At 38.1% G+C, this 11,820-nt stretch overlaps 1 protein-coding gene across 4 annotated transcripts in view; it reads left to right on the forward strand.

Annotated features, from left to right (window-relative positions):
• The window catches only part of LOC106519899 (ADP-ribosylation factor-like protein 15), a 129,262-nt gene continuing 117,442 nt past the window's right edge, over positions 1-11,820 (forward strand). Inside the window, exons 1-2 of one of the 4 annotated variants that reach the window (XM_014011755.1) lie at positions 1-135; positions 228-361. In XM_014011755.1, the coding sequence (XP_013867209.1) occupies positions 350-361 (12 nt within the window). In that variant the 5' untranslated portion in view covers positions 1-135; positions 228-349. Of the gene's footprint in view, positions 362-11,004; positions 11,100-11,820 lie in introns of those variants that run through there. The other 3 variants (XM_014011756.1, XM_014011754.1, XM_014011752.1) reach the window with 3 other exon arrangements.

Here is an 11,820-nt window from a genome sequence, read left to right on the forward strand (position 1 = left end):
GTGATAAAAAAAAAAAAAAAAAAGCTGGAGGGCAGCCGGTGGAAGACGAGCTGGTCAACCAAGAAAAGAGCACCCAAACGCCGCATTGTCTTCTCTGTAAGGAAGCCGAATCGTCGCTGTGATGGAACTTCGCTTGTAAGSGAAGAAAACGGCGAATTTACCCGATTTTAAAAGCCACGAACGATTGTTTTCTTTTTATCTTTCTGTTTCTGGTTGGCTGCCGGAAGGCGGAGAATACAAAGCGACGTGTGCTAAACAAAATAATTCACAAACAATTGGAGTCACTGAAGCAGAAAAAACGTGATTTCTAGAAAGCCAGGTCGTGCTGCTGTGACTGGTCAGAGAGTACATGGATTATCTGGTGAGTAAACCAATACAAATACTACTGGTTTTGGTTAAACGATCAAATAGCCCCAGCCTTTTTTAGCAGTCTGCAGCAATACTGTCAAAACTAGTCTGTGGCTGTCAACAGTTTGGTTTAGGTGTGCTCAGTGTTAGTTGTTTTCTGATGAAAAACCTGTAGATCTAAGTAGTTGACCCAGAACTAATGTTTACATTAAAAACACGATAACTTTCCAAATGTCTCTGCTGAGAAGTGCTGGTGAGGAGACGTGTTGGATTAGTGTCTACAACATGTGGTTCTTCAGCTCCTCTGAAAAGACTCATTGTAGTTTGTACAATGGCTTGAACCTGTCATTTTTWAAATGATGGCGACAACAGGAAAATGGGACTTTCTGCTACAAAATGACACTRTTAACAATATGGGGCTGCTTGTGGGAACTCAACTTTTAAACATTAAATTAGACTGTAAATGCTCAGTGTATCTGTACCAGAAGGATCATTAAACATTTAAAACACATTTAATTTTTTTATTTATTATTGATCTAATCATGTCACTCCTTTCTTTGTTTAGACAACTTTCGAACACAGAATGGACTTGAGACAAATTGCTGTTAAAGCATAAAGGTGGTTTTGCACTCATATTGGAACTTACAAAATTTAAAGGCATTAAAATACGGCAAGTTATTCTAACAAAGACTTTCTAGGGATGCACGATATATCGATATTAATAACTTCGGTAATGGCCGATATTGGTCATTTTTTTAGAATACTGTATTGGTCCAATAAGTAAAACTTGGCCGATTTTAACATCCGATATTAATTTTCCAATTTTTAGCTTTTGTGTTTTTGTTTTGGGAGGGTAAATGGTTGGTTTGAGCAGTATCTGTTTGGTCATGATAGTGATGCTGCGCAGTCAGGAATAAGTCAAGTAGAGAGCCATGTGGTCATTTTTTTATGGTATTGAAAAAAGACAAGTGTGTTTTGTGCGTGTATGTCTATAAATTTGTATGTTTGTGTAATATCGGTAAATATCGGTTATCGGCCATAACACCAATATAATATTGGATGTCGATATCTGTGCCATTTATATAACTTAAAGCAGTTRAAGAAAATCAAGATTGTGGTTGTTTATGTGAAGATATTTAGGTCCTAAATAACCAGTAAAGTGCTTCACCATTAGACTAGGGATGCACGATATATTGGTATTGATATCGGTATCGGCCGATATTGGTCATTTTTTATAATATTGGTATCGGTCTGATATGTAAAACTGGGCCGATATTAACGTCYGATATTGATTTCCCACTTTTTATCTTTGTGTTTYTGTTTTGGGAGAGGAGATGGTTGGTTGATCGGCATCTGTTTGATCATAATAGTGATATTGATGCTGTGCAGCCAGGAATAACTGAAACAGAGAGCCATGTCAGAGGTCTGGTCATTTATTTACGGTATCAATAAAAGACCCAAGTGAGTTTGTGTGTATATGTATAATTTAATTTGTGTGTTTGTGTAAATCGGTTATCGGCCATAACAGCAATAAATATATCGGATATCGATATCGGCTGAAATTTTCACATCAGTGCATCCCTACATTAGACTAACGTTTAGGACACTGGAGAACAAATTAATTTTTTATTCATCTTTCATTGAGTTTTACTTATTTTCTACAATTATGAAACGTGGGAACTGTTTGGTCTTGACGTTAAATATTTTAAGGCTAATATTCAGGCAGGTTTTCTGGTTTTATTAGATTTTAATTAGAAGAGATGGTTAAAAACAACTCTTTGAATCAAACAGGTTGCAGACCTCTGGTTAGTGTGGTTGTCTTCACTGTGGTTTGGAACATGATTCCTCTGAATGGTTTTTATTACAACATCTCAGTCTTTGTACCAGCTTTAGGCCTGCAGATCCCAGTTTGTTGGGCCTTTGCCCACATTGTGCAGATAGGCTGGGTGCTGCTGAAACAACAGCAACAATAGAGAGAGGAAGTGAACGCTTTCCCTGGGAATTTCTTAAGCCAGACTTTAAATGTGTACGCACACATTGTGCTGTCACCACACAATGGGGACAGAGTGACAGCCCACCCTGTGGTATCAGCTTGTTTATAAATGGCCCTCCCAAGATGTGAGACCAGAACTGAACCTTGAACTTTGGCCTTGTCTTGGACGTTTCGAGTCAGAATGACCAAAGTCCTGTCTGGTAACTGGGACCAGAAGCGCAGTGCTGAATGTATGTCAGGGCTGTTCCTGCAGAGCAGCCACTCCTGCTTGGGCACAAAAGTGAGACGTTCATAGTTAACGAGTTATTATAAACTCTGTTAACTGTGAGTGGAAAATTGTTGACGTTAAAGCAGGGCCATTCAGCTTCAGTTGCAAGTAGGCCAAAGTTATAAAATACTGCTGGTTTGAGTGTATCTCACAGGTTTTTGCTTGGTTAGCATTGAAGCTACTCTCGTCTTTACTTCCTGGTTCTTTAAATTTTCTATAAAACTTGTAAAAGATAACACAAGTCAAATCGTTACTGTTTTTTTTTCTTTTTGTTTTGTGTCGTATCCCAATAATAATTTTATTATTCACTTTCAGCAAAGTGGGAAAAAAAATTATTCACATTAAAAATGTCAAATTTAGAAATATATTTTCCATATTTTGACTTTGAATGAGACATCTCGATGCTTGTAGTGAGCCTAGCTAATGCAACTTTTGTTGTCTTCTGTCTGTACTGCAGCTTTAATGCCTTTTGCTCAGGTCAGATTGATGGGCCAATCAGAGCGCTGTTTTCAGGTGCACATTTTTACCCGCCTTTACTTCTCTCCAGTTTACTAAGGACTGAGTCAAGACAGATCCAAGGTTTAACTAATTTAATGGAAGTAAGCTCTGATACCTTTTAAAATATTGTTAACATAATATTCAGACAAACTAATGGGTTTCTGGCAGCTTTGTTSTGGTCATTTTTAAAAAAAAGGRCCATATCTGATCATGTTGGCCAGTGCTGAATATTCAGCTAAAACTGGCTTATTATGATGTGCCGCATGGACAGGGTGATGTTCATGAGTTTATTTTCTCTAAACTCTATAACTTCCTGTTAATGTTTTAGTAAGACTTTAGACGTGGTTTTAAGCGTATTTAAGCTCTTTGCGTGTTTTGYTACCCAGTACAGTTTCGGTTTGAGATTTTCTGCGATGGTTTTGTGTGGGGGAAAACACAGCTGTACTTCTGTGGAGAGTTGGAGCAGAGTGCTTGGCTTTCCTCTGGGGTCAGGCACTCAGTAGGTGCCGGGCCTCCTTTCCTGCTGCGCAACACTTGAGATGTGGTGCAAAGCTTGGGCCACARCTACGGTATGTCCCTTTCAGTAAATCAGAGGGAACGTTTTAGTTTTAAATGAATCATCCAAGACTTGTGTCCTTTCTATTGATTTTAGCTGAGGCCTTGGATTTGGTTTTGTCTCAGAAAAGCAGCTGGAATGTGTCTGGAATGACTGTAGGCTATTATYGCACATCACTGGGTAATAACTGTGGTGTAACTTATGACAGTTAGCTGAGCTCTGATCTACRTCGGATTCTCTTTCAACTGGGAGGTGGAGCATGTTTAAGGGACTTTATGTCTGCAAGGTCAACATTAAGTWAAAAAAAAGACCAAAAACCTGCAGCACAGAGAGAATTTGGTTCTGGCTGTTACCCCCAGGACTGTCTTATAAAAATTACGCAACTGACTCTCTTGAGACCTAACCTGTTTGAGACTTAAGGCTGACATTGGAGCTAGACATTTTGTGAGCAGAAACAAAGCTGGACTCCACCAATAGCAGTGATGTTTTTTTTTATTTTGTCTGCGTCTCTGTGTTGTGTCTGCAGTGTTGGCATAATATCTCATAAACCACTGGACAGATTTCAGTAAACTCTTTGAAGGTAATCATTGGCTGTACATCTACAACATCTATACCAATATGACCACCACAGCTAATGCACCTTAGCCAACACAAAAATGGGTTTGTCAGTTTTACAGATAGTGAGCTAAACTTGGTGTGGTAGCTGAGAGTCATTCTTAACATTGGATTGAATTGGATGTAGATTTATTTTAGTTAAATTTACACTACAAGAAAAATAAAACAAAGTGAAACAATTTTATAATTACAAATCAATAATTTACCAAAAACGGAGTAGGCTGAAGCCAAGGCTTATACTTGCCTACCTCATTCAATGACACAGTTAGGGATGCACGATAACTTGTGTTAGTGAATGGTCTGTTTTGAACTTGTGGAAGGACATTTTTCTTTTGTTTGAATCTGACTGAGATCAGTGTTAAAGGTCTTTTTTTATATAATTAATGTACCTTATTTAAAAAATGGCCATTTGAGAAATTGTTTTGTTTGCTAAGAGTTTATTTCAAATAATATAATTTTGTGTCATTTTTTTAAAGTCTTTTTTATTTATGTTATGATCTTACCCATTTTTGGACTAGTATTATCTACTGGCATGTTATCGGTTATTATCGGTTATCGGCCGTCAGAAGGAGAAAGTTATCGATATCGGTTCTTAAAATAAGTTAGGGCTGGGCGATATGGCTGAAAAATGTGTCTTAAGTGAATATCAGTTGATATTGATAATTACTGATCGTTTTTGTTTTGTTTTACCTGTTTGAAATAAGGACCAGGAGGAATAAGKTTTATTAATACTGCCGAACTGGTGACCTGATCTTTCCTCTTTCATCCACAATTTCCTCTGGAGCTGTTGCACTCATTTTCTTCTTTCACTCMAGGTTGTTSTTATTTATTTTTCAGCAGGAAGGAGGCACAGTGGTGAAACATGAAACTGCTACATGTTACTCAACAGGTTGTTGCTAGATTACCAAAGAGTGAGAGTTATTTGATGCCAACAACCTTAGCTGGACCACGAGAGGTGGTGGCTAAAGCCTTTCCTCTGACTACATCCCCCAGAATGCTGTGCGGKTTTGGATCAGATTGGATTTTCAKTGAAATTATTAACTTTCTRTTGGRCAAATTTTCCATACTAATCACTTCTATGACAATGCATATTGTCATATAATAATTGCCCAGCCCTACTTAAAGTACAAACAGACCAAATTGACTGAACCAGAAGGCCGATGTGTTGAATTTGTGAAAGATTCAGTGACAGGCAGCAGTTGTCAGACATCGGCCTCGAGGCGTGGTAATAACAGGAAAACCTGATATGTGCTCCACACCTTTACTGATCTGGGTCAAGCTCAGGTCAGGATAAATAAACAGCTGAAAAACACAGAGTAAAGTAAAATGTAATTACATTACCKCTATAAAATAAAGAATTCCAGAAAGAAGGAAGTTTACGTAATCACGGCAAGTTTATTTCCGTGCATTTACGAGATGTTGCCTGTTTTTATTTGGTTTGATGAGGCTCATTGTTAAACATTTGCCAGCTTTTACAGTTAGTTGTTGAATTGTTTGTGTTGTCGTTGGTGTGACCGCAAAACCTCTAACCTATTTTGACTTTCACTTGCTGCTTTTTTGAGAACCAGGTGAATAAATAACACGAGTTATGACTAGGTAATGAATAACAGAAAGACTTTCTGATTAAACATTTGCCAATAAAACCTTAAAACGGCAGATTTACTGTGAATGAAAAGGCATCCTGTTTGAAAAAATATTTCACCTTACCATGAAGGAAATTGATAAAAAAAAAGACATACTTTAACAGAAAGGGGCGTTATTCAGTTGCCATTCAGTTAGTTAATATACACTTCTAATTGCAACTGTTACAGTTTATTTCCTGCAGAATTAAAGTTGTTTTGATCAAACTGGCCTGGCAACAAGCTAGCTTTGTTTACAGTAGTGCTGGTTTGTAAACTGTTTTTGGTCTAAAATGATGCCAACTGGAAGGCCAGCCCTATATTAAAAAAGCGACTCCCTAAGCTTCACAATATGCTAATCCTACAAAGGGATTTCCTGGCTTTGCAGTAAATGGCAGACAAAATTGGTCAATTTCAAAGGAAATTATAAAGCGGTAGAAGACAAAGGATTATTTCTAAAGATGTACCTGTTAGAAAACCTTTAATTTAGGAAGATTATATGCTATTTTAGTTACCGGATTCACTAAATGGTGTCTTTATGGACTATATTTTTCATGCCAATCTTAAATATGAGAAAAATTGACTGAAAACTATTACTTTTTTGCACTGAAGCTTGTGGGTCACATTTGTCGAAGCGTATACATTTTTTTATTTACAAAAACAAACAAAAAAAAAAGCCTGCATATGTTTTGGCTTTGTCTAAGTGCACACAGACCATAGCAGATTTACATTTCATAGGCATAACACAATGGAAAAAGCGCTAATGGTAGGTGCTCCACAAAACTTATAAATTAACTTCATAGCTAATGCAAACAAAGTTGACATCACTTTTCCTGCAGGATGGGTCTTTTGATACTGCCACACACCCTGCTGGTACTCTTGAGATTCAAACAGATTCTTTCCTGACAAACATAAAATGACCTGTTGTATGCAGATAAAGTATTTCAGCAATGTGTGTGCTTTTTATTGATGGATAAATATTAGTGTAATCATTTACGTTATCCATTGGTGAAAGAAACTTTTATTCTAGTCCAACTTGGATTGAGAAATGTTGACTTTGGTAGTGTTGCGCAGAGTTTCTTCATTTTTTYCCCCCTCCTTATTTTACGTTTGTGTCATAAACCTCTCACTATAATAATCAGTCCCAGTACAGCTTCATTCTTGAAGCTAAGTTTTAACTTGCAATAATCCTGTCAGTTTGTTGTTGTCTCTGCTGTTAAGTCCAAAGTGGTGATTCTCTTGTGTGCATTGAGACCAGTAATGATTGAATATCTCTTGGCTGGGTTTACATCCGTGTTACTGTTAAAAGTAATGGAGCATGCTAATGCTATAATCATGAATGAGTACATGTATTTAGAGTTTTTGTTGATTTATTGACAAGAAATCATGAAATAATGCTTACTTTTTATTACTTTTCTCTCCTTCTTTACTTCAGTTTATTTTAATTTTAGACGAGGAGCTGCTTCTCCATCATCATCGTTGTTGGTTTGATTTAGATGTTGAGGTGTTTAAGATTTTTGTCTCCAGTAATGTAGAGAGGTTAATGAAATTAGTCAAATGTTTTAGGTTTCGAACCCAAGAAGCTTGGAAATGGTTAAAAAACACTGTAACCTAAATTTTTCACAAGTGCCTTTTTTATTTTAAAAGGGAGTGATACAGTATTTTAATACTACAGTAAAAATTGTGTGGACAAAAGGTGCTTTATATGACTAATTCATTATCTGAAATATTTGGGTACTTTAGGAATGTATGTAATCTTTGGAATGAATTTCAGAATACCTTGAAGTAACAACTATTATGATTTTACGCAAACTTAAAATTTTATAGAGCAGTCCCTTTCAAAGAGAAACTTTGACAACGGCGCATCACAAAAACTTGTTAAAAGTTGTACTTTGCTCGGCTCAGTGCAAAATCCTTGTTGCTTAGTTCAATCAGTATAAATAAGTTTTACATGGCAGTAGAGCTCTTTCTCTACTTTTACATCTCACTGTTTACCAGATTTAGGCCTTCCTCTCAAAGTAGCAGCTTCCATATTGAACACATGCTATGCTAGTGTGTGTGACTGAGCTTTGGGGTTGGGAAAAATTGTATCATGTGCAATTAATCATTGTATGCCAGTTTGCAATTACTGCAATTAGTGCAATTTGATGACACACCATCATTATAAGGCACGCGTGTGAGCCCAGTGCCAGACGGCTACTGCAAACTCCACAAACTTTTTTAATCACCTGAAACACTGATATAAACTAGAGCAGTGTTTCCCAAAGTTGGGGTCGGGACCCAAAGTGGGGTCCCGAAACATCAAGGTGGGGTCCTGAAAATATTTTCTGAATTAATTACATTTTTGTCTTAGTTGTTACAAAGGAGTGAGGTTAGTGTATTTAAAATGGATAAATGTAGTATAAAAATATTGTTACTATGCCCATGTTTTGTTGACCCGATACAAATGTTTATCATACAAAAATAGTTGGGGGCACAGGTCTCTGCTACTGTTATTTTGTGGGTCAAAAGCTGAAACGTTTGGGAACCACTGCACTTTGGTTCCCAAAGTTGGGCTTGGGACCCAATTATGGGTCATGAAGCACTTTGGATAATCTCCAGAAATCAATTTTAAGGGTAATAAAATAATTGCTGGTGTAATATTTTCCCTATAATTTTACAAAAACACAAAATAAGTATAGATAAGTATTTATATTTGTGTACAAGCTGTTTAGATTTTCAAAAAGCCTGTGTTTTTAGGGTTATTAACAAAGTTCACGTACTCAGACCAGTAATATTTGGGGTCACAAGTTTTTGCCATGGATATTTTGTGGGTCAGAAGATAAAAAGTTTGGGAACCACTGAACTAGAGTACGAGGACGGCCAGAAAATGCTGACTAAGGCCACAACGTTAGGGCTGCACGATGTTAGAAAATCTTGCGATGGAGAGAATATTTGTAAGTATTGCGATGGCGATATCAGATGTGATATCTTTTTTTTTTCTTTCCTCCATTTCTAATCTGTACTTCCTACTCTATGTGACCTTTAGCATATTTGGCAATGTCATTTGTGTCTGGTGWGAGCTTTTGCTGCTGTGAATCTSTACCYTACTGGCTAAATATTGCATTTTAGCATGAAGAATACAACTTSAAAACTCTTCAAATATATTAGTTAACAATTATTGCATTGCAAGCAGTCCTTTGCGATATCATCTATTAATTGCCATATAGGGCTGGGCGGTATGACCTCAAATTCATATCACGGTATAAATTGAAACCCTTCAYGGTAAYGGTCTATATCGCGGTAGAGAATTATCATAAAAAGTTAAGATAATGTAATTTTTAGAGCACTTTTTTTGCAGAAAACTGTAATCTTAATTAAACCCAACATTTTTGCTTTAATATCTGCCTGCCATACAATGAGCTTCCGCCTGCTGAACTTATCAGCTGCTGCTCTGCTGTGCGCTCATCTTCATCATCAGAGCAGAAKCCGACTTTACATTAGCAAGATGGATTTACGACTGAACGAACGTCCACGTCTTTTTTTAAAAATAAATCTCTGTGGGTAACAATACATAAAAAACACGTTTTTTTCTCCGACAWTTGGGTGTGAAAAACTACAGTTGTTAAAGCTTCGCTCTGCGCGACGTGCAGCGGGGGAGAGGAGAGGGAGGAAATGATCCCGCGACACGACGTACGTAACTTTTCTACAGCGGGAGGAKGAAATTTTGAGGATTTATCCTCCCTGTACGTGTTTTAAAACACTAGAATTTCTTCATTATGTTTCAAACTCCTGCTCAGTTGTCTCTGCACTCGGAGCCCTGTTCACACAGGTGCGATGACGTAATGACGATAGGACGGTAGAGGGTAAATTTCTACCGTAGGCCAACTTCATTCAGTTTCTACCGTCYACCGCATGTACCGCGCAGCCCTATTGCCATATTAATGGTTATTGGCTAAATGCCACTATTACAGTAATCATGATACATTTTTTGCCAATATAACCACAACTGTACTGAACCTACAAGCGCAATGCTTTCATTAGTCTGAATAAAACATCAGAAATGTAAGATTAGCTGAATGCATGAAGCCTTCATGTTGTTCACTTGTAAATCAGCTAACTTGGTTTTGGACCTGCCAGCACYTGATCAACCTGGAAGTTGTTAGATTCTGGTCACCTGCTGATCAGATGGAGCATCCTTTAGTATAATCAAATCAGGTTGTAAGATCACAACCAAGACGAAGAAGTCGGGTTCATCAGGAAGTTATGCTGCTTTTTTGTATTTTATCTCTTGTGTATTTAATGCAACCAACTTTCCTTAAATTGTGTATTTCTCTTTTTCTTCAAGTGTGACTAAATAACGTTTGTAGAGATATTAAAAAAAGCTTAATAACCCTGTTTTAAGTTCTGCATGCTGTGTTGTGATTGCATCTTTTCAGATGTTTATTGCAGTCAAATCTGTGCGGTTTAAAGGTTATTCGTCGCTAATGTAGTCGGCTGTTAACGCTTTTATGAATCAGCTGKACGTTGTATAACTGCTTTATGTCAGCAGGTGGTGAGAGCAGCTATTGCTAGACGGCTGGGACGACAAACAAGCTAATTCGAAYGTGACTCACAGTTCTCGGGAAGCCGTCCGACAAAACGTCCCACGCCGTTTTTGCTGAAACCCTCATGACCGCCGTGAGCCCGGGCGGTCAATCTTTTCATCCTCCTCCACGCAGAAAGCAATAGTTGTCATACCTGCTAAAGCCGTGCGTACAGTGTGCACGTTGTGTGTGGGTGCGTAATGGTGACTAATCCAATTTGCAGTCTTATTCTGGATCTGTAGTTGTTACTAGCCCCTAATCTCTGTGGAGAGAGAGAGAGAGACAGAGAGATCCCCTTAATCTTAAGCTCGTGTCTCTCTGTTGATCCTTGTGGTAATAGTTTTTTTATTTTTCTATGAATGGCCATAAAGCAGGAGATCCTCCTCATCTGCACTCTTTTCAAATCGCTCCTGTTAATGTCATGAAAGGAGGGTCGGGAGGAGGCTACAGACTGCCTGTTCCACAGTGAAGGGCTGCTTACATGTTGTTGTGCTCAGCTGCWCCTGATCCTCCATCCATCCATTCACTCACTCCCAAGGCTTGGGTTGCCGGTTGCTGGGGGTAACGCTTGTTGTTGAGCACAATGTCGGAGCACATGCAGCTCTCCCTCGCCTTGTGCAGAATTGGGCTTTACACGGTAAGAAAAAGGCACACATTTCCTTATTGATGATAATATGGTTTAGTTTGTCGCAGACGTGTGTGTTTTTGCTATGCTACCTGTTTTTAGCATGGCTTAATCTTGTGAGACGAACGCCGACTTGAACAAAAGTAGCTGCTGCTTGGTTTCAGCGGGGAGCGCGCGCCGCCTTTCATTCATACAGTTGCTGACRATAATGAGACGGAAAAGGCAAAACGTGGGCACAGGACTGAGTTTCTGTCTCTGTCCTCTGTAGCGATTAGCAACTGGTTTCAGGCAGGGTCGTATAGCTGTCACCGGATCTGTGAATATTATTCCAAACGGCTATGGTGCAGATATGGTCGAGAGTTTTTGTTCCTTTGACTTGTGAAAGAGTGATTTCTCAAACAGGAAGTGCTTTATAACATGTTTTTATTTAAAATATAGTTGTTGTTTTTTTAACCACAGCTGATGACTTGTGTTTTGTTGTGAGGCTCCTGTTGTTCTTTAACAAGCAGGTCAAACATTTTCAGTCGACATGAAACAAAATGAGAAATAACCATCTGTCACAGTTACCTTTTGTTTAAATTCATCTGAGTTATTGTTTCAGTCATTCATGAATCAAACTAGATACCGCATAGCGGTAACACAATGACCCCCGCACGCACCAATGCACCGCAACTCAGAAGTCTTTATTCCTAATAAATGTCATGCTACTAGGTGCATCCCAAAATTGTAGTGG

Source organism: Austrofundulus limnaeus, unplaced genomic scaffold (assembly GCF_001266775.1).
Source record: "Austrofundulus limnaeus strain Quisiro unplaced genomic scaffold, Austrofundulus_limnaeus-1.0 Scaffold84, whole genome shotgun sequence".
NCBI classification, from domain to species: Eukaryota; Metazoa; Chordata; class Actinopteri; order Cyprinodontiformes; family Rivulidae; genus Austrofundulus; species Austrofundulus limnaeus.